The sequence below is a fragment of the Salvelinus alpinus genome, chromosome 5 (assembly GCF_045679555.1).
Source record: "Salvelinus alpinus chromosome 5, SLU_Salpinus.1, whole genome shotgun sequence".
Taxonomy (NCBI): Eukaryota; Metazoa; Chordata; class Actinopteri; order Salmoniformes; family Salmonidae; genus Salvelinus; species Salvelinus alpinus.
In genome coordinates, this window is record NC_092090.1 from 54,121,332 (window position 1) to 54,144,815 (window position 23,484).

The 23,484-nt window shown below is 42.6% G+C and overlaps 1 protein-coding gene across 5 annotated transcripts in view; it reads left to right on the forward strand.

Annotated features, from left to right (window-relative positions):
- Nucleotides 1-549: 549 nt before the first annotated feature.
- tsc1a (TSC complex subunit 1a) overlaps nucleotides 550-23,484 on the forward strand; it is a 49,686-nt gene continuing 26,751 nt past the window's right edge. Inside the window, exons 1-18 of one of the 5 annotated variants that reach the window (XM_071402324.1) lie at nucleotides 873-1,022; nucleotides 1,111-1,194; nucleotides 1,853-2,048; nucleotides 9,763-9,866; nucleotides 10,403-10,555; nucleotides 10,847-10,991; nucleotides 11,536-11,690; nucleotides 11,812-11,885; nucleotides 12,090-12,271; nucleotides 12,726-12,838; nucleotides 13,765-13,933; nucleotides 14,138-14,217; nucleotides 14,647-14,704; nucleotides 16,615-16,719; nucleotides 16,998-17,589; nucleotides 17,888-17,958; nucleotides 19,452-19,618; nucleotides 19,937-20,119. In XM_071402324.1, the coding sequence (XP_071258425.1) occupies nucleotides 1,940-2,048; nucleotides 9,763-9,866; nucleotides 10,403-10,555; nucleotides 10,847-10,991; nucleotides 11,536-11,690; nucleotides 11,812-11,885; nucleotides 12,090-12,271; nucleotides 12,726-12,838; nucleotides 13,765-13,933; nucleotides 14,138-14,217; nucleotides 14,647-14,704; nucleotides 16,615-16,719; nucleotides 16,998-17,589; nucleotides 17,888-17,958; nucleotides 19,452-19,618; nucleotides 19,937-20,119 (2,460 nt within the window). In that variant the 5' untranslated portion in view covers nucleotides 873-1,022; nucleotides 1,111-1,194; nucleotides 1,853-1,939. Of the gene's footprint in view, nucleotides 717-866; nucleotides 1,023-1,110; nucleotides 1,195-1,852; nucleotides 2,049-9,762; nucleotides 9,867-10,402; nucleotides 10,556-10,846; nucleotides 10,992-11,535; nucleotides 11,691-11,811; nucleotides 11,886-12,089; nucleotides 12,272-12,725; nucleotides 12,839-13,764; nucleotides 13,934-14,137; nucleotides 14,218-14,646; nucleotides 14,705-16,614; nucleotides 16,720-16,997; nucleotides 17,590-17,887; nucleotides 17,959-19,451; nucleotides 19,619-19,936; nucleotides 20,120-23,484 lie in introns of those variants that run through there. The other 4 variants (XM_071402327.1, XM_071402326.1, XM_071402325.1 and 1 more) reach the window with 4 other exon arrangements.

A 23,484-nucleotide genomic window follows, 5' to 3' on the forward strand; every position in this document is an offset into this window, starting at 1 on the left:
ATTTGTACATGTAGGTAGTGGTAAAGTGACTATGCATAGATAAACAGCAAGTAGCAGCAGTGTAAAAACAAAGTGTCCTGGTGGCCCTTTGATTAATTTGGGGGGAAGATTAAGGAGGCTTTTGGGACTAGTTGACGCTCCATTACCGCAGCCTTTTTGCTCGCATAATTCTGGTTGTAAAAAAATCACACACCCCCAAACCTAAATCTTAGCCAGCGCTAAGATTTGACATTGCGTTAGGTCTGTTCAAATAGAGCCCTTAGGCTACTATTGAGAGTTTGAATAGTGGGCCTGGAATATACTATTCAAATACAAGGTGCAATTTTGAAATTTGGTAGTGCATCAGCAGTTTTCTTCTTGTTATGCAGTGCGGCTTGGTAGGGTCGTGTTTTGGAAGTACGCATGGTTCTCAACCTTCGCCTCTCTCTAGTCTGAGGGGATACAATTTTTTTTTAAATGAATTATGCTCTCTCGGGTCATGATTTAGGTCCATATAAAAAAAATCCCAAGCGTTGTGAGCTCAACCGGTGCTTTGGTTCGATGGACTACACCTCTGCGTGTTGAGTAACCTTGCCTGAGACCAGAAGACTTGTCAGCTCCCCAAATATGCCAAGGCTTTACATCAGCCGGTTAACAGTCCTGTATGCAGGCCTAGGCAACTCCAATCATTCGTTTTTTACTTACCTCCATAAATTCACCATTGCAGGCAACAAAATGTAAGTGCAACTTCTGAGCAATGCCAATTCAACAGTGATATACTGTAGCACCATTTACAGTTACTGTTTGTAGTGGTACCGCATATGAATTTAAATCTGTTGGTAGGCCTACTGCCTGGAATGGATAGGTCTACAGCACTTTGCCCTTGTGCGTAGAACGCTTGCGCAGACAGGCTTGCTATGTGAGTCACGAGAAATCCAACTTGCCTCTCAACCAACAAGGCAGTCCCCCTGCAACAACGCCATAGTCAACGGAGCACAATTATATTATATTAAAGTGTTATTGTTCCAATAAAAAAAGGAATGGTATGTATTATAACTTTCGTGCCAGATTTGAAGGTCAGAATTTAGTCGGACTCGGATTGTAGTTGACAGCTGTGAATAATTTTTCCAGAGTGCTGCGTAGATTTCAGGAGCGGGAGGGGCTTTTCGGTTGCTCAACATGGCTGCGCCCTGTGGAGAACAACAAGTGTAGAAGGTATTAAAATGTATTCACTAGTGTTTACTTTCGCCGTGACAAATATTTTAATCTAAAATTTGAACTTTGCTGGTACATAATTTAATTAAAGATAAATAAGTCCCCGCAAAATAGTTGATGAATTAATCGAGTTTGTCAGTACGGTACAAGCTACTGGTAACAGTTGACGTTAGCTAGCCAACTAGCTAGATGGCTAGCTAGTCTGGTTATAGTTAGCTAACATTTTGGGGCAGCGTTCAATCAAGTTTGTGCAGTAACGTCAGCTTTCTTCATTAGCTACTTCTTCTCGTTTCATTGCAATATGTCTTTAATATGTTGCATTGGTAATAACTTAGAAATATGTTGACGCAAGTAGTGTTCCTGCTACTCATCTCTCCCCAACTACGTTACTGTAACTAGCTAGCTAACTAGGATTCACAAATAGCTAACTGAACACACGCGCTCAATTCCACCAGGCAGGCACCACTGATCATCCTTTATGTTGTAGTTGAACATTAAATAAAAAGTCAGCCGTGGCATAATACAAATTATTGATAGTAAATGGTCATATGATGTAAGTTCCTATTAATAGTATTGATGTGTATCTAACTGCACAGCTGTATGAATTATTCAATTTTTAGTTTGACCACATTTTCTTTGGTGTCCAAAATGCCTGCAGTGGCCAGCCCATTACAACAGCACAGCAGGTTGCTGGCAGGCTTTACCTTGAGAGGGGGGACAGTTCCATAGGCATCCCAGCACCACAATGGCAAAGGAGCAGCCGAATGTGAGCGACAACCTCCTGCTCCTGGAGTCGTCCGATCTGCATGAACTGGATCAGATCAAAAGTGTCCTCAATGACCACCTCAGCACAGGTCAGTACTCAAAATTCAGCATTATCCCCCCTCTTCCTACTAGCCACTCAACCACAACAGGCTGAGATTACTACACGCTACTAGGGAGAGAATAGGTCAGTGTTTGCATGGTTCTCTGTAGGTCTCAAACTTTAGGTGACATTCTGCTGCCTTTACCGCAGAGCAATTAAGTTTCGGGTATTTTAGATTTTTTTTTAACAACTAATTTGTATTTGTTCTGAATCCCTATTAGCTGCTGCCTACTCTTCTTGGGACCCAATTACATACAAATCAAATCAAATGTTATTTGTCACATACACATGGTTAGCAGATGTTAATGCGAGTGTAGCGAAATGCTTGTGCTTCTAGTTCCGACAATGCAGTAATAACCAACAAGTAATCTAACCTAACAATTCCACAACTACTACCTTATACACACAAGTGTAAAGGGATGAAGAATATGTACATAAAGATATATGAATGAGTGATGGTACAGAACGGCATAGGCAAGATGCAGTAGATGGTATAGAGTACAGTATATACATATGAGATGAGTAATGTAGGGTATATAAACATAAAGTGGCATAGTTTAAAGTGGCTAGTGATACATGTATTACATAAAGATGGCAAGATGCAGTAGATGATATAGAGTACAGTATATACATATACATATGAGATGAGTAATGTAGGGTATGTAAACATTATATTAAGTGGCATTGTTTAAAGTGGCTAGTGATACATTTTTACATTTCCATCAATTACCATTATTAAAGTGGCTGGAGTTGAGTCAGTATGTTGGCAGCGGCCACTAAATGTTAGTGGTGGCTGTTTAACAGTCTGATGGCCTTGAGATAGAAGCTGTTTTTCAGTTTCTCGGTCCCTGCTTTGATGCACCTGTACTGACCTCGCCTTCTGGATGATAGCGGGGTGAACAGGCAGTGGCTCGGGTGGTTGTTGTCCTTGATGATCTTTATGGCCTTCCTGTGACATCGGGTGGTGTAGGTGTCCTGGAGGGCAGGCAGTTTGCCCCCGGTGATGCGTTGTGCAGACCTCACTACCCTCTGGAGAGCATTACGGTTGTGGGCGGAGCAGTTGCCGTACCAGGCGGTGATACAGCCCGACAGGATGCTCTCGATTGTGCATCTGTAGAAGTTTGTGAGTGCTTTTGGTGACAAGCCTTCTTCACAACGCTGTCTGTGTGGGTGGACCAATTCATTTTGTCCGTGATGTGTACACCGAGGAACTTAAAACTTTCCACCTTCTCCACTACTGTCCCGTCGTTGTGAATAGGGGGGTGCTCCCTCTGCTGTTTCCTGAAGTCCACAATCATCTCCTTTGTTTTGTTGACGTTGAGTGTGAGGTTATTTTCCTGACACCACACTCCGAGGGCCCTCACCTCCTCCCTGTAGGCCGTCTCGTCGTTGTTGGTAATCAAGCCTACCACTGTAGTGTCGTCCGCAAACTTGATTATTGAGTTGGAGGCGTGCATGGCCACGCAGTCGTGGGTGAACAGGGAGTACAGGAGAGGGCTCAGAACGCACCCTTCTGGGGCCCCAGTGTTGAGGATCAGCGGGGTGGAGATGTTGTTACCTACCCTCACCACCTGGGGGCGGCCCGTCAGGAAGTCCAGGACCCAGTTGCACAGGGCGGGGTCGAGACCCAGGGTCTCGAGCTTGATGACGAGTTTGGAGGGTACTATGGTGTTAAATGCTGAGCTGTAGTCGATGAACAGCATTCTCACATAGGTATTCCTCTTGTCCAGATGGGTTAGGGCAGTGTGGTTGCGATTGCGTCGTCTGTGGACCTATTGGGTCGGTAAGCAAATTGGAGTGGGTCTAGGGTAGGGTGGAGGTGATATGGTCCTTGACTAGTCTCTCAAAGCACTTCATGATGACGGAAGTGAGTGCTACGGGGCGGTAGTCGTTTAGCTCAGTTACCTTAGCTTTCTTGGGAACAGGAACAATGGTGGCCCTCTTGAAGCATGTGGGAACAGCAGACTGGGATAAGGATTGATTGACTATGTCCTTAAACACACCATCCAGCTGGTCTGCGCATTCTCTGAGGACGCGGCTGGGAATGCCGTCTGGGCCTGCAGCCTTGCGAGGGTTAACACATTTAAATGTTTTACTCACCTCGGCTGCAGTGAAGGAGAGCCCGCAGGTTTTGGTAGCGGGCCGTGTCAGTGGCACTGTATTGTCCTCAATGCGAGCAAAAAAGTTATTTAGCCTGTCTGGGAGCAAGACATCCTGGTCCGCGACGGGGCTGGTTTTCTTTTTGTAATCCGTGATTGACTGTAGACCCTGCCACATACCACTTGTGTCTGAGCTGTTGAATTGCGACTCTACTTTGTCTCTATACTGAGACTTAGCTTGTTTGATTGCCTTGCGGAGAGAATAGCTACACTGTTTGTATTCGGTCATGTTTCCGGTCACCTTGCCCTGGTTAAAAGCAGTGGTTCGCGCTTTCAGTTTCACGCGAATGCTGCCATCAATCCACGGTTTCTGGTTTGGGAATGTTTTAATCGTTGCTGTGGGTACGACATCGTCAATGCACTTTCTAATGAACTCGCTCACCGAATCAGCGTATTCGTCAATATTGTTGTTGGACGCAATGCGGAACATATCCCAATCCACGTGATCGAAGCAGTCTTGAAGCGTGGAATCAGATTGGTCGGACCAGCGTTGAACAGACCTGAGCGAGGCAGCTTGTTGTTTTAGTTTCTGTTTGTAGGCAGGGAGCAACAAAATGGAGTAGGAGGTCAGCTTTTCCGAAAGGAGGGCGGGGGAGGGCCTTATATGCGTCGCGGAAGTTAGTATAACAATGATCCAAGGTTTTACCAGCCCTGGTAGCACAATCGATATGCTGATAGAATTTAGGGAGTTTTGTTTTCAGATTAGCCTTGTTAAAATCCCCAGCTACGATGAATGCAGCCTCAGGGTGTGTGGTTTCCAGTTTACAAAGAGTCAGATAAAGTTCGTTCAGGGCCATCGATGTGTCTGCTTGTGGGGGAATATATACGGCTGTGATTATTATCGAAGAGAATTCCCTTGGTAGATAATGCGGTGGACATTTGATTGTGAGGAATTCTAAATCTGGTGAACAGAATGACTTGAGTTCCTGTATGTTGTTATGATCACACCACGTCTCGTTAATCATAAGGCATACACCCCCGCCCCTCTTCTTACCAGAAAGATGTTTGTTTCTGTCGGCGCGATGCATGAAGAAACCAGCTGGCTGCACCGACTCCGTTAGCGTCTCTCGAGTGAGCCATGTTTCCGTGAAGCAAAGAACGTTACAATCCCTGATGTCTCTCTGGAATGTTACCCTTGCTCGGATTTCATCAACCTTATTGTCAAGAGACTGGACATTGGCGAGTAGTATGCTAGGGAGTGGAGCGCGATGTGCCCATCTCCGAAGCCTGACCAGGAGACCGCTTCGTTTGCCCCTTTTACGGCGTCGCTTAGGGTCGCCGGCTGGGATCAGATCCATTGTATTGGGTGGAAGGCAAAACACTGGATCCGCTTCGGGAAAGTCATATTCCTGGTTGTAACGATGGTGAGTTGACGTTGCTCTTATATTCAGTAGTTCCTCCCGACTGTATGTAATGAAACCTAAGATTACCTGGGGTACCAATGTAAGGAATAACACATAAAAAAACAAAATACTGCATATTTTCCTAGGAAAGCGAAGCGGCCATCTCGGTCGGCGCCGGAAGTTAATCATACAATACAAAACACAACACATTATTGCACAACACTCTACCATAACATATCTACAATACAAAATCAATAATACAAGTAATTGACTAACATTGGTTAAATTATTTGAATTCCATTTCATTTGTTTTTCTGTGCCCTCAATGCGCACGTTGCATAGTTTCTCTAGAGATAAATCAGATCAAGCCCAAAATGTGTGACGTAATAGGGAGTTTTAGTTTCCAACAGGCCAATATTCTACATAGTTTAGTGCAGAAAAACTTGGTAATTAGCTAAAATGACCATAATCCATTGTGAGCCTACTTGTCCGGTCTGTGTGTTTATTTTACGCATGCTACGAGTAGAGACAGAAGAATGCACATTAGAGGGAGGGACAGAGAGCAGTTGCTTCGCAAGGTATCGCTACATAAAAAAAGGCCCTCAGTTTTCCCTATGTAACCGATGTGAAATGGCTAGCTAGTTAGCGGTGGTGTGCGCTAATAGCGTTTCAATCGGTGATGTCACTCGTTTTGAGACCTTGAAGTAGTGGTTCCCCTTGCTCTGCAGAGCAAGGTTAACCACTACTTCAAGGTCTCAAAGCGAGCAAGGGGAACCACTACTTCAAGGTCTCAAAGCGAGTGACGTCACCGATTGAAACGCTATTAGCGCGCACCACCGCTAACTAGCTAGCCATTTCACATCGGTTACACCTAAAATGACATACCCAAATCTAACTGCCTGTAGCGCAGGACCTGAAGCAAGGATATGCATATTCTTGATACCATTTGAAAGGAAACACTTTGAAGTTTGTGGAAATGTGAAATTGTAGGAGAATATAACACATTAGATCTGGTAAAAGATAATACAAAGAAAAAACATGTTTTTTTTCCTTTTCATTCCCCCCCATCTTTGAAATACAAGAGAGAGGCCACAATGTATTATTCAATTTTAGCTGCAATTTAGATTTTGCCCACTAGATGGCAGCAGTGTATGTGCATAGTGTGGTGGTTAATTTCTTTACCATCAAATGAGAGACAAACTTATCACACACACATCATACTTCAACTAAATCTTTATTCACTTATTAATAAGGGAGCAGGTCAATACAACACACACAAAGTGAATCGATTGAGTGCTTTACGATAATGATGGCTAGTCAACGAATCACTCTTAGGTGATTAATTGAGACAAAGGTACAAAGGTCTTTTATAGCCAAGATACACCACCTTCAGTCTACTTGACAAACAACAGATGTATGGAATGGGTCACAAGGTTAAGATTTGTGTGAAAGATACGTAAAAACTGTTCTCATTGTGTAGAAACCAGGGTCTGGCCCCGAGCCATCTCTCCCTGGTACCTTTTTATAGAACAGAAACATTAACTCATGCTATGGAATGCGGTCTCTTTTAGGTTTATCACCCAAAGACATTGTAAATCTTCTGTCAGTTTTAAATCTCCCAGAGGCCCATCCTCAGTAGAACACACACAGATGAGTGTTCTAACAACCCCTTATTCTGTTGCATAAAACAACCATTTGATGCAAAAACAGTATTATAACAATCTTGTAATTTCTCTCACAATAGTTTGACTGATCCAATAAACCATTGCATTTCTGTTCAAACTGTTGTATCAAGTCTGCCCAAATGTGCCTAATTGGTTTATTAATACATTTTCAAGTTCATAACTGTGCACTCTCATTAAACAATAGCATGGTATTCTTTCACTCTAATAGCTACTGTAAATTGGACAGTGCAGTTAGATTAACAAGAATTTAAGCTTTCTGAGGGGGGGGGGGGGGTGTCCTGTAGAGGTTTTAAAAAGCATATGGAAATTAAAATAATAATCAATGTCCATTTTGGGCTCAAAAATGAGTTTATTATGAAGTTCGATACCCACTGAATTATATATATTTTTGCTACAAATCCAGATAATTAATTAAATAGTGATATATTCTGATTACTTTTGACATCACACAGGACCATGTGTTGACACAGACCAATCACACGCCGACAGGCTAGAGGTCACTTGCGCCCTCATGTCATAGACATTAAGATTGACTTGCTCAGGCAGGATGAAAATGACTACATCGACCATGATCCTTTGATAGTTACGGCCACTTTCACCATGATCCTTTGCGTTTTTTGGGCAATTTTTTTATTTTTATTTTTTATTTCACCTTTATTTAACCAGGTAGGCTAGTTGAGAACAAGTTCTCATTTGCAACTGCGACCTGGCCAAGATAAAGCATAGCAGTGTGAACAGACAACACAGAGTTACACATGGAGTAAACAATAAACAAGTCAATAACATGGTAGAAAAAAAAGAGAATCTATATACAATGTGTGCAAAAGGCATGAGGTAGGCAATAAATCGAATAATTACAATTTAGCAGATTAACACTGGAGTGATAAATCATCAGATGATCATGTGCAAGAAGAGATACTGGTGTGCAAAAGAGCAGAAAAGTAAATAAATAAAAGCAGTATGGGGGGTGAGGTAGGTAAATTGGGTGGGTAGTTTACAGATGGACTATGTACAGCTGCAGCGATCGGTTAGCTGCTCGGATAGCAGATTTTTAAAGTTGTTGAGGGAGATAAAAGTCTCCAACTTCAGAGATTTTTGCAATTCGTTCCAGTCGCAGGCAGCAGAGAACTGGAAGGAAAGGCGTCCAAATGAGGTTTTGGCTTTAGGGATGATCAGTGAGATACACCATACACAATGAGGGAGGGGTGCCATTCAGCCCAATTCAGCAATATGGTGCACAAATTCAGTCACTTCCAGTTTCATGCGCCATCGGGAGTTTTCCATAGGAATGCCTGGTTGACATCAGTGCTATCACTATCTACTGTTTTTTTCTAAAGAAAATACATGACTTTAATGATTGATAGTTGGTATTCAGCAGTCAAAAGTATGCCTTATTTACTTTGAATAACTACTAATATAGTGATTTTTGTCAGACAGCATAGGCAGCAGCTCTATAGTGATGAGATGATGACTTGGAATGAAATAATAAAATCATCATAAATTATGGTTAATAAGTGATAAGCAGTAATGGGCAGTCACTGCCATCATGGGACTTTTATTAATTGTTTTAATCAACCCGCATAATGCATTTAATGTAAAAATTGAATATATATTTTTTAACTGATTTGCTTTTTAATCATCGAAGCCGAGCTAGCCTACTCCCTACAGTTTTCAGCGGTTAGCTTTGCCCACGACTGCTTCATATGAGCTACTATCCCGACAAGAATAGAAACGTCAATAATCATCGCTTTCCGAAACATATGGTCCTTATCGTTCATCAGCGAGACAATCCTTCAAATAAAAAAAGATACTTACTGTAGCAGTTTTGCAGAGATCCATACAGCTATGGGTGCCTCCATCTGACGAATCTGCAATTGTTACAATTCCCGAGTTATGCTAACACGCCTCTGTCTTCTGTAACAAGCGCTGTAACATGGAGAGATGGCCGTGTGGGAACACTTACCCTATAAAGGTGTATATCAATTTAACCTTATTTCTCACAGATATGAAAGATAAGGAGGTCATTATGCTTCCAAAACAGTGCAGCAAGCAATGCGTGTTAATATTCAGACCGAGCATTGGGGCTCTTAACAAAGCTCCCCATACAGAAGATGCCTTTTCCATTACATGACACAAGAGTAATTAGACACTGAGAGTCATGATCAAGTGCTGGGTCCTCTGTAGCTCAATTGGTACAGCATGGTGCTTGCATCGCCAGGATAGTGGGTTCGATTCCCGGGCCCACCCATACTTAAAAAGTATGCACGCATGATTGTCACTTTGGATAAAAGAGTCTGCTAAATGGCATATGTTATTAACAAATAAACCAACATCTAATGTATTGGCAGGATCTCCTCCTCTCTATGTTCTTGACGTTGTCTCCAGAGCTATATATTGAGATAAATAAATACATGGCTATTATATCTATCTATAAAAAAAATACATGGCTCTGGTTGTCTCTAGTCATCAACATGTTACTTACATTGATTAGTTGATTCTTCCCTTCTGAATAACAGAGCGGGGATCTGTGCTGCTCAATGGCCTTGTGGATTACTACCTTGAGAACAGCTCTCCACAGGCTATACTCATCCTCTGCTCTGTCAGGGAGCCTCATGACAAGGTGAGCACTGTAGGGTAAAGTTTCCCCGAGGCTCTGATCTTGGGTTAGTTTATAATTTTCTCCGCTAATGGTTAGATGGTTAGAATAGAGAAGTTGATCCCTGATCTGTTTTTAGGGGAATCTTTACCCGGAGCACCAATTGAGTTGCCTAGTCCCAGATCGGTGTGCTGTCCTGCCAACTCCTATTATCATTGGCACGAGTTGGCAGGATAGCACAAACAGAAATGCAACCAGGCTATCAATCCGGCCTCTGTGGATAAAGTGTGGTTTACCGCAGGGATTTCAAAACATAACATTGTGCTCTGAACAATTGTGCTCTGAACAATTTCACCACACATCTTAAACAGAATTATTTATTAATTGACAATATCGTACGGAAGCCATTGTTGAATTCCATGAGCAGCCATTGAGTGCTCACCATAGCAAAACGTTTTCCAGCTGGAAAAATACTTTTAGGTTAGTCCCTCTGTTTCGTCCAGTTCCTTGTGAATACACCTTTGCACTGGATATGTTAACTTGTCTGTGTTGTCCCGCAGCACCTCCTGGACAAGCTGAACGAGTGCATGGCCAAGCCGGCCTGTCGACTGCCCACCCTTACCCTCCTGGGGCACGTTATCCGCAAGCAGCCCCCCTGGATGCACAAGATAACCCGCTTCCCTCTGCTCACCTCCTTACTCAAATGCCTTAAGGTACATCAGTCAGCGCCTTGGTCAAAAGTAGTGCACTATATAGGGCACGGGAGGTTGGTGGCACCTTAATTGGGGAGGACGGACTCGTGGTAATGGCTGGAGCGGAATAAGTGGAATGGTATCAAATACATCAAACACATGGTTTCCATGTGTTTGATACCATTCCATTCGCTCCGTTCCAGCCATTATTATGAGCCGTCCTCCCCTCAGCAGCCTCCACTGATATAGGGAATAGGATGTAATGTGGGACACAGCCATTGAGTTTGCGCTCTCTTTTTTTGCCCAATCTAGACTGACTCTGATGTGGTGGTGCTGATAACTGGAGTTCTAGTGTTGATCACATTGCTACCCGTGATACCCCAGGCAGGGAAGCAGCACATATACGACTTCTTTGACATCTTTGGCCGACTGGCGTCCTGGAGCCTGAAAAACCCAGGTGGTTTAACGTAGATCAGTATTGCCCACATAGAAATACAATTACTAGAAAGGGCGTAGCCCATCAGACCACAGCAATTTGACACAGCAAATCACACCTCTGGGACTACCAACCGTTTCACCTATTTGATCTATTCCATCACTAGATTCAGCTATTCATGGCTTTGATGATTAGTTGACCAATTGAATCAGGTGTGTTAGTAATGGGATAGATGAGATAAATGAAATGGCTGGAGGTTGTCAAGGAGAGGTTGGAGGAACACCCTAAGATCAAACCCATAACCTGTCCCATGGGAAGGAGGAACTGGGATGAGGGGACAGTAGCTCTCTGTGTACTATCTGATATTAGATTTTCCCATCATTAAATGTGTGGTGAATTGTAGTCACAGCCAAACTATTGAGTAGTTAAACTACTAGAGCATTCATGCTCATCTAGCTACAGGACAGGATCTATTTCCTTGGGATCTCATTTGGTAATTTCCTTGGAATTGTGAAATGTTGCCTAACCCCTTTTCTCGCCCCACACCCCACCCTGTGGGCCATAGGGCATGTGCACGGGGTGTATCTGATCCACCTCCATGCCAGTGTGTACTCCCTCTTCCACCGGCTCTACGGCATGTACCCCTGCAACTTTGTCTCCTACCTGCGCTCCCACTACAGTATGAAGGAGAACGTGGACACCTTTGAGGAAGTAGTGAAGGTTAGTACAACAGGACACGCCATACTCACCCCATCCTAGAATCTATGCACACTACATAAATGTATGTTGTGTGAAGAGATGTCTCGTGGTCATCCGTCTCACCAATTTGCTCGTTTCTTAGCCGATGTTGGGGCATGTGCGGATACATCCCGAATTGGTCACTGGAACCAACGACTATGAGCTGGACCCCTCCAGGTAAGCACTCAGAAAGTAGGATTCCCATATTGCACCCTATTCCCTATATAGTGCACTATTTTTGACCAGGGCCCTGGTCAAAAGTAGTACACTATATAGGGTACCATTTGACGCAACCAAAGACTCTTTCGACTTGTAAGGTCTGACTCGACAACAGCCAAGTTTACACTAATAATAAGGGGTCATGTCAAACCCCTTGGCCAGGTGGAAGAGGTTTGAGATCCACGACATTGTGATTGAATGTGCAAAAGTCTCCCTGGACCCCAAGGAGGCATCCTGTGAGGAGGGTTACTCCAGCATGCCAGACCACGTCACCATCCATCATCACCTACGGTCCGGTCTCGACTACACTGCCAGCCCCTACACCGACTTCCTCAGCAGCTTCGGTCAGAGCTCTGACACATTCACTTTGATACAACTCAATCCTAATAAAATATGACCATTGTAGCACAGCTCTGTCCTTAGTCTGGTCCCAGGTCTGTTTGTGTCATGTCAACTCCTTGGCACTCATTGAGTTGACATGACGGCACAAACTTACCTGGGACCAGGCTACTCCGTTGTTTGTAATGGAGTAATGCAGTTACAGGCTAGAACAGCAGTTTGGCCAAATACCACTTGGTTACTTAGTTGTAAGCCACGCTTAAGCCACTGCTGTAATTCACAGGTAGAAAAACAATGGTTAAATATTTAATTAGCCTTTTTTGTATTTTTCTACCACAGTGTCTGTTACTTCAGGGGGTCGAAAGAGGTTTTGAGCTATTCATCAGCGTGCCTGTATTTACAGGTTGTGTGTATATTAATGTTCCAGGTGTGTTTTTTTTCCCCCTCCTCCCCACACAGGTAGCTCTGCCTCTACCCCCCTATCGGTTGGCCGACCGCCTCTCTCCCTGTCCTTACCCCAGCTACCAGGGACCCAGTCCTCTCTCTGCAGTCCCCACACCTCTTTCCACCAGGTGTGTCACTGTTCTCCAAGCGAAAACACCCCATTAGTGAGATTACGTTGAAATCCAAAGATTTACAGTTCATATTAGGAAATCAGTCAATTGAAATAAATTCATTAGGGCCTAATCTATGGATTTCACCTGACTGAAAATATGGATATGCATCTGTTGTTCACAGATACCGTTAAATAAAAATGGGCCTCGCGATGGTTCTCAGGATCTCGTCACGGTATTTTTATGCTTTCAAATTGCCATTGACAAAATGCAATTGTGTTCGTTGTCCGTAGCTTATGCCTGCCCATATCATAAGTGCCATCATAGGGCACTCTGGGTCTGCGGTTGTGACACCATTTTGGATGTACTGACAAATTCTCTGAAATGACATTGGCTTATGGTAGAGAAATTAACATTGAATTATCTGGTAACCGCTCTGGTGGACATTCCTGTAGTCAGCATGCCAATTGCAAGTTCCCTCAACTTGAGACGTCTGTGCCATTGTGTGACAAAACCGCACATTTTAGAGTGGCCTTTTATTGCCCCCAGCACAAGGTAAACCTGTAATGGTCATTCTGTTAATCAGCTTCTTGATATGCCACACCTGTCAGGTGGCTGGATTATCTTGACAAATGAGAAATGCTCACTAACAGAGATGTAAACAAATTTGTCCACAAAATTTCAGAGAAGTAAGCTTTTTGTGCGTATGGAACAATTCTGGGATTTCATTTTCAGCTCAAGAAACATGGGACCAACACTTTACATGTTGCGTTTTATATTTTTGTTCGGTGTACCAAGTATATAACATAAAACACTGAAGCTCCCACTGAAAAATTCAGTTATTCTACACAATTGTATTCTATTCTGTATTCCCATTGATTGTGATTCATGTAAATTCTCTTGAGACACAAATGGCCCTCTTGTCCCTGTGCACATGTTTCCAGAACCAACACTGTGAAGTCGACCCCGCTGGGAATAAAGTGTCGATGTGGAGTCCGTCCTCGGATTGTGGATTGACCACACCTCCCACCTCGAGGGGTATCTCTCCTGCCAATGTTCCAGAGCTATCCCAAAGTGCCTCCCATGCCCCCAGCCAAACAGCCAGCACATCAGGTCATTTTTGTTCATTTTTTATTTTACCTTAGTTTTTGCTGGTCAAATACCAGCTGGGGAAAACATATGAAGATCTAGTGAAAGTTAAGACGGGAGAACAAAGAACAGTTACAGTTAGTATACTTTCCGGTGCTACGAAGAGTGTTTTGATGGACTGTCATAAGGACTTTTCACTCAGAATTGTGTGTTCTTGTTTCATCGCAGGTGGGAAATGTCTCAGTCCTGCCCCGACTCTCTCCAATGAGTTTGAGCATGTTTGTTCACCCCCCAACACAACCAATCAGGTATGTACTGTAGCACACAATTTTTACTACCATAATCTTTGTACCAGAACCACTAAGCACTACTCATAGTAGTTAATTACTGAAGATGTTCTTAAATTATTTAATTGGCTAGTACAGATCATAGCGAGAAAGGAAAGTATCTGCAGAGCCAGAGTGTACACTGAACACAAGCAGAGCTGGAAATGCCATTTTCAGCAGAAGTGGCAAACTGAACTAAACTGAACTCCCTCTAAAAGTTACGCAAACGAAGCAATCACTCCACCCGCAGAGTAGAGCCCAGCCTAAGGGAGTTCGTTTGCTCCAGCCAGTGTTGACTGCATTTAGGTTATGGTTGTACCCAGTGTGCTGTTTGTGCGCTGGTTGTGTGTTTGAAGCCAATGGTCCACCCGTAAGACTTTTCATCAGCTGAATTTTTATCTGTTCCGACAGCTGAAGCAGAAACCGAGTGGAGAGGCAGAGAGAGGCAACCCTGAGGTCATCAGTAAAGGTCAGCAGCTTTGCTCATCTCCGAAGAGGAGCAGGTTTCGCTGTCACTATTCAGTGTTTTTTATAGAGCCAATGTTAGCCCTTAACACTCATACCCGTATTCGGGTTGAAAATGGCAGGTTTGGACACTGATAACCGACCTAAATTGGAACGCAGTGGCTGTACAGTAACATGCTATACATGATGTCAGAGCTTCGGATCTCCGCTTCACAGCTCTTTATGGGTTTTGACTGACAGTCGTTCTGAACTTGAGCACCCCTCCTGCTAATTGGGCTACTTTTGCTCATTTTCTGTTGTCTGAGTGAGGTAAAGGCTGTAAATTACATATTTTGAAAGATGAGATGCTGAGGATTACAATAAATACCGCTTTGATGTCATAATAAGAAGCCAAACACCTGTGAGTCCAAATGTGCACTTCACATTTTCATATCATAAAACTCATTGTAATATGCCGTGTTTTATGATCACTATGTTTGATGACATGGCGTTATAGCCTGCAATGTCCTGAACAGAAAGAGCCTATGTTGTATTGTGAAGAAAATTTACAACGGACCACGCATCTGAATGCACTCATGTCTCTATTCTATGCTCACCAAAATTAGGATCTCCTTCTCTGAATTGCCCTCTGAAAGCCTAACACTGTAAGATCGTATTTTATAATTTAGCTAGTTATGTTGGCAATTGAACCTGTTTTCAAGTTATGCCCAGCTGACTCAGGTTGCGATTTATTATGGACTGTTTTTGGATTGCTTAAACAACGGTTATTGTGTAAAGGTGGGGGATGCAGGGCTGTGTTCCAAACAAAAATACAAGTGTGCTTGCTCTAGTTCCTCAATGGCACAGCTAGGTTGAGCTCCAAAAAAACACCAAAGTACAGAATGTAAAATGCACATAAAATCAACAGTTTAATGTTTGGATTCAGTCTTTTAAAGTGAACTGTTGTCTTCACCTTTTAGTCTAATAATCTCCAAACTGTTCCTTTTTTAATTGCTACAATTGTTATGCATATACTTTACGTAGTTCTTATGTAAGAAATATTTCAATGTAGCCCTGTCCATATAGGCCAATTCCCACAAGTGTAAGGAGTTAAGAACAAATGTCCTCTTATGAGCGATCGTTCACTAGACCAGATTTCTAGCCTATTTTATTATTGCTGGCAATTGCTAGGGCCCTCATGATATGATATTATCACAATACTTAGGTTCCGATACGATGGGTATTACGATTCGATACTATGATTTTATTTATTTCTTCCAAACATATGGCTCACAATATGTCTTCTGCAAAGAGATGAGCATGAGAAAATGAGTTTTGACCACTCGGAAATAAGTGTTGAAAAAATGTTGGCTCACTATTTAAAACGATGTAGAATAAGCTATAGGATTTAGAATACTGGAGTTTTGGCGCAGGTAAAGCCGACTAGCACTAGCTAATGCTACCTACAGTAGCAAAACATTTGATATTATATATTAAGTTGGAGTCGAATATCAATATAATATTGTCAAAGATAATATTGCGATATGTAACTGTAGATTCCCCCCCCCCCATCACTACTATTTATTGCCTAAAAGGACTCGTTAGTTCTTTTGACATCGCCAAAGTACCTTTCCTCCCCAATTTTTGGGGGCTTTACGTGACCTTTGCTGTAAATAAAGGCATCACCCGAGACCATTGTAGAATAGAGGTGGCGTTGACGGGACCTGGGTAGAAATGGTATTGCTTGTCTTTGGAATACTTTTTGTTTGATTGAGCCTGTCGAGAGCACCCAGATGGGCGGGGTTTGCACTTTTGCTACTATTCCATTAGTTCCATTGAGGAAAGCTCAATCTAGTGCAGCTGAAATATTTGTAAGAAAACAAATACTATTTGAACCCAGGTCTGGAACTAAGCACTCTCTATGCTCTTTGTCAGGTGCTGCTGGTGAGAGTGTGAAGACCATGTCGTTGACCGAGCTGTCGGACTTCATCAAAGAGCAGGATCTGGACATTCAAAGGATGGAGAATGAACATGACGAGGGTGAATGGTTTTTGCCAATTCATTAAATGGTGTAGGGTGAAGTTGCACCTATACCAGTGGTCTTTGGTCAGTTTTTCAATTTTCCTCACGAGTGGTTAAGGTTAGGATTGCAGGAGGGAAACCAATCCTTGATCTGTACCAAAGGGGAAACTTCACACCAGGGCTCATTTAAATCCCCCCAAACCTACTACGGTATTAATATCTTCCCATGAAAACCACTTGTGTTCAGTCAGTGTGAAAAGCATTGATTTGTTCCATACGCTCTTCTCCCTGGTCAGATGCCATCACAGAGGAGCTCCTGAAATTGACTGAGCAGAAGCACAAGGCAGACCACTCTTTCTACAACACTACAGAGACACTGACTGGGCCTCAGGAGAAGGAGATGCTCCTCACCACCTCCAACCAGAGCCTAAACAAGGAGGCCCAGCACCTGGTGTCCACACCCGACAAGAGCGAGTGCTCGGCGGGGGGAGGAGATCAGCAGCTCCCCTGGTCCTTCCGGCCGTGCTTCACCCCCATCGACAACTTGCTGACCGGATTTAGCACTTCTCAGAGCCCCTACAGGGCCGAGGAGGAGGGGGGCTCCGGTCTGGCAAAGTACGGCCTGTTCTCCTCCCCCAGTATCTTCAGGGACCCTGTTAACCCCGTCTACGAGCCTCTGTTTGAGCTGGCCCTGCCCAGGGCTGCCTCTCTGTTCGTGGGGAGGAAGACTTCGGTGGCACTGGCGCAGAGGGCCGCTAGCGACGAGGGGGAGAGGAACGCAAGCAAAGGGGAGGAGGAAGGGGATGAGATGGCGGCAATGTCCCCGCTGGAGGTCCTGGATCGCCTCATTCAGCACGGCAACGAGGCCTATGAAAAAGTGCTCAAGAGGTGAGAGGTTATGGCTGGCTGAGTGTGTTTCGCTACTCTGTCCGTATGGACGACAACCCCTTTATGGAAGTCTGGGCGGGCAAGCCAATTCCTTCCATAGACTAGTACTCCATCCATGTTATTGCTCTCTCATGTGTGATTTCATGATTCACTGGTAGTGGGTCTATCTGTGCATTGTTATGAAGTGCTCATGACCTGGCTGTTTGGTGTGCCGTACTATGTATGTCGGTGTCTGTTATTGACCCTTCATTGTGAACTTTCCTCACACTCCTCTGTACTGTGTGTGTTCTTGTTATAGATTGCCCATGCCAAACAAGTCAGTAGACTGGACACACTTTGGAGGTAAACAACAGAGTATGAAAGCGAAAGGTATTGCCAAATGTATTGCCACTATGCTATGATGGGGGAGAGGATGAGACAATCCTTTTTTTCCTGTCTGCGCTCTCCATCCTACTGCATCCATCTCTCTATTTGTTGGTTTGTGTCTTTTTTTCTAGCAGGTTCCTACCTGTATCTTCTTTGAAAAGCTACATATCAGCTGTAAAATATGGAGTAGGGTGAAGTTGACCCTAAACACTGATCTTGTGTCAGTTTTGCTATTAACCCACTAAGGCTAGGATTGGGGGAGGGGGAGCTGATCATAGATCTGTACCTAGGGGAACTGCCATGAGTGTCTGTGGATCAACCTGTCATTCTGTTTCTGTCCTCCAAACTCTCCAGTCTAATATTAATTAGATTGACCTATTCAATCCAATGGAATTTGGCTTACTACAGAATCTTACTACAGAATCTGAGAGCCACTGTATCTCATAGTTTCTTGCCCTTTGCTATGGAGTAAAAAGTTCAAGGTCTTTTGATACAATCTATGCATGCAGTGCTTAGGTTAATGCTTAAAATCTATGCAATATACAGTACCATTTCGTTTTGATCTATACTGAACAAAAATATAAACACAACATTCAACAATTTTAACAATTTTACTGAGTTACAGTTCATATATAAGGAAATCAGTCAATTGAAATAAATAAATAAGGATTTGACTGGGCAGGGGCACAGCCATGGGTGGGCCTGGGAGGTCTCCCACTTGGGAGCCAGGCCCAGCCAATCGAAATGTGTTTTTCCCCACAAAACGGGCTTTATTACAGATAGAAATACTCCTCAGTTTCATCAGCAGTCCGGGTGGCTGGTCTCAGACGATCCCACAGGTGAAGAAGCCGGATGTGGAGGTCCTGGTCTGCCGTGACTACACTTGGTCTGCGGTTGTGAGGCCTGTTGCACGTACTGCCAAATTCTCAAAAATGACATTGGAAGCTGCTTATGGTAGAGAAATTAGCATTTAATTATCTGGCAACAGCTCTGGTGAACATTCCTGCAGTAAGCATGCCAATTGCACGCTCCCTCAACTTGAGACATCTGTGGCATTGTGGTGTTTGACGAAATTGCACATTTTAAAGTTGCCTTTTATTGTCCCCAGCACAAGGTCCACCTGTGTAATGATCATGCTGTTTAATCAGCTTCTTGATATGCCGCACCTGTCAGGTGGATGGATTATCTTGTCAAAGGAGAAATGCTCACTAACTCAGATGTAAAAATATTTTAAAAAGTTGAAAGAAATAAGCTGTTTGTGCATGTGGAAAGTCTGAGACTTTTTATTTAAGCACTTGAAAAATGGGACCAACACTTTACATGTTTCTTTTATATTTTTGTTCAGTATAATTTAAATAGTTTTTGATACCACAGTACTAATATCTAGTTTTCTGTTGAGATGAATAACATGGTCTTGAAAGAATGAGTTTGAAAAAGTAATAATATAAACGTAATATTAAATAATCAAACATTTTGCTGCTGTGTCCTCTCGACAGGCACCACGCCGCTGGACGAGCTGCACACGCTGCGCAGTCAGGTGCTGCTGCTCCACAACCAGCTCCTGTACGAGCGCTACAAGAGAGAGCAGCACGCCATCCGCAACCGCCGTCTGCTCCGCCGCATCATCAATGCCACCGCCATGGAAGAGCAAAACAACTCAATGGTTAATTAAAAACCTTGCACTCCCTGCCCAGTCAGAAGCCATTGAATTCCGAATAGAACATAACTTATTTTTGGAAATTAAAGCATGCATGTTGTTTACCAGGGTCGTATTCATTAGTGCACCCTGTAGCAAAATGTTTTGCAACGGAGAAAAGAAAACAAGCGGTTCATATTGATGCCTAATGAACATGAGGTTTCTTTCGGTTGATTTAGGAGCGGTGGTTGACATATTTTTATAAAAACATGTATGGCCTGCTTGTTTTTATCTCTTGAATTTTTGTTTTACTGTATGGTGTGTTGTGATTTTATATGGTTGCAGAAGGCACAGCTGAAGCTGCAGGACATAGAGATCCAGTCTCTGCAGGCCAGTCTGGTGGAGGAGCAGCAGCGCTACAGGCGCCTGAAGGAGGATGGAGACACTGAGACGGCTTGCCTCCACAGTCAATTCCAACAGCTACAGCAGGGCCATGACCTGTACCTATCCAAGGCTCAGAAGCTGCAGGTGAGCACACAGATGAATAACCACATATAGTACACAGTACCACTGACACAGGAGTGAATGTAATACATTTAACCAATCTTATTTTTATGAATCAACCGCCTTATAACCAGGACTTGCATCTTTTCAGGAGGGGGTCTGTATATTTATTTACTGATGTCCAGGAGCCTCATCTATAACCGACGCTTACATTTTACACTAAATATCTACGTGCACCATTTCTGAAAAGACTGCGCACGCACAAAAGTATTGAGATTTATTAACTTGGCGCACGCCATACATACGCATGTTTCCCGTTATAAATCAGACCTTTTGTAAAACTGTGGCAGCGTGAACGAGCATTATAACTCTGCCTGAGAAACGCACATCATTCACCTTTTATGGTGACAATAACTTCCTTAGTTGCTGTATATGCCTTCTATGGAGGTATTGGAAATGGGCCACAACAGTATCTAAAGGAAATGGCCATGGCAGGTGTTGGCAGAATGTTTTCTTTTGCAGTGACATTTGCCGTTTTGACCGTTTCTGAAAGACCAAAACAATTGCAAATTGTTGTGGACCAGTGAACAGATCGTTTAAATTCAATAATGTTTTGCATCTACTTTTCCCCAAACCTAAATATGCTGCACTGCCTGCGAATTCTGAAACATTGTCTGCTTGGAAAACAATAAACTACAGTAGACATACTTACAGTGGTAGCCTCCACACTTCAATGCTTTAAAAGATCAACTGTCTGTCCTAGAGGTCGACCGATTATGATTTTTCAACGCCGATGCCGATTTATTGGAGGACCAAAAAAAGCCGATACCGATTAATTGCCCGATTATTATTTATTTATTTTATTAATTTTTTATTTATTTATTTATTTATTTGTAATAATGACAATTACAACAATACTGAATGAACACTTATTTTAACTTAATATAATACATCAATAAAATCAATTTAGCCTCAAATAAATAATGAAACATGTTCAATTTGGTTTAAATAATGCAAAAACAAAGTGTTGGAGAAGAAAGTAAAAGTGCAATATGTGCCATGTAAGAAAGCTAACGTTTAAGTTCCTTGCTCAGAACATGAGAACACATGAAAGCTGGTGGTTCCTTTTAACATGAGTCTTCAATATTCCCAGGTAAGAAGTTTTAGGTTGTAGTTATTATAGGAATTATAGGACTATTTCTCTCTATACGAATTGTATTTGATATACCTTTGACTATTAGATGTTCTAATAGGCTCTTTAGTATTTCCAGTGTAACAGTATAGCTTCCATCACTCTCCTCGCCGCTACCTGGGCTCGAACCAGGAACACATTGACAACAGCCACCCTCGAAGCAGCGTTACCCATGCAGAGCAAGGGGAACAACTGCGCCAAGTCTCAGAGCGAGTGACGTTTGAAACGCTATTAGCGCGCACCCCGCTAACTAGCTAGCCATTTCACATCGGTTACACCAGCCTAATCTCGGGAGTTGATAGGCTTGAAGTCATAAACAGCGCAATGCTTGAACGCACAAAAGTGCTGTTTGAATGAATGCTTACGAGCCTGCTGGTGCCTACCATCGCTCAGTCAGACTGCTCTATCAATCATAGACTTAATTATAACACAGAAATACGAGCCTTAGGTCATTAATATGGTCGAATCCGGAAAGTATCATCTCGAAAACAAAACGTTTATTCTTTCAGTGAAATACGGTACCGTTATGTATTTTATCTAATGGGTGGCATCCATAAGTCTAAATATTCCTGTTACATTGCACAACCTTCAATGTTATGTCATAATTATGTAAAATTCTGGCAAATTAGTTCGTAAATGAGTCAGGCGGCCCAAACTCTTGCATATACCCTGACTCTGCGTGCAATGAACGCAAGAGAAGTGACACAATTTCACCTGGTTAATATTGCCTGCTAACCTGGATGTCTTTTAGCTAAATATGCAGGTTTAAAAATATATACTTCTGTGTATTGATTTTAAGAAAGGCATTGATGTTTATGGTTAGGTACACGTTGGAGCAACGACAGTCCTTTTCCGCGAATGCACACTGCATCGATTATATGCAACGCAGGACACGCTAGATAAACTAGTAATATCATCAACCATATGTAGTTATAACTAGTGATTATGATTGATTGATTGTTTTTTTATAAGAAAAGTTTAATGCTAGCTAGCAACTTACCTTGGCTTCTTACTGCATTCACGTAACAGGCGGGCTCCTCGTGAGGCAGGTGGTTAGAGCATTGGACTAGTTAACCGTAAGGTTGCAAGATTGAATCCCTAAACTGACAAGGTAAAAATCTGTCGTCCTGCCCCTGAACAAGCCAGTTAACCCACCGTTCCTAGGCCGTCATTGAAAATAAGAATGTGTTCTTAACTGACTTGCCTAGTTAAATAAAGGTGTATAAAAAAAATAATTAAAAAAATAGCCTAAATCGCCGTCCAAAATTACCCGATTAATCGGCCATTCCGATTAATCGGTCGACCTCTAGTCTGTTCACCTGTTAAATTCTGCTGTATGTGAAATCTCCCTCCATTTCGGATGCATACAGCAACAACTAGAAATTATAATAGCCTTTCTAATAGGCTTAATTAAATGAGAGATGGGACAAATGGTAGCCTATCCTAACTTGTTGTAGGCCTATAGGATATTTTGCGAGTGAGGAATTTAACCTGCAATGATCATGGAAATGAAATAAATAAATAATAGGAAATAGATGCTTATTTCTAATTATTTTAAAATGTAAAGAAACTAAATCGATCGACTTTATCTAGTTGAATAAAGGTTATATAAAAAATAGTTAAAAAAAAAATTTTTTTACGTTGTATTAATTCCTACATTTTAAAATGGATTCAATTTGGGGTTTTGGTCACTGGCCTACACACAAAAGCCCATGATGTAAAAGCGGAATTATGTTTTTTAAACGTTTACTAATAATTTAAAAATTAAAGGCTGACATTTTTTGAGTCAATAAGCCCTTTTTGTTATGGCAAGTTCATAATAACATTTGCTTAGTCACAGAATAAGTTGCATGGACTCGCTGTGTGCAATAACTGTTTCACATGATTTTTGAATGACTACCTCATCTCTGTACCTCACACATAATTATCTGTAAGGTCCCTCATTCGAGCAGGCAATTTCAAACACAAAGACCGGGGACGTTTTCTAATGCCTCCTAAAGAAGGGAACCTATTTTCATATCTTTATTTTTACCCATTTACCAGTCATTGAACATCCCTTTGAGCATGGTGAAGTTATTGATTACACTTTGGATGGTGTATCAATACACCCAGTCACTTCAAAGATACAGTTAACCTAACATACACCAACCAGAAGCCACGGATTACAGGCAACATCTGCACTGAGCTAAAGGGTAGA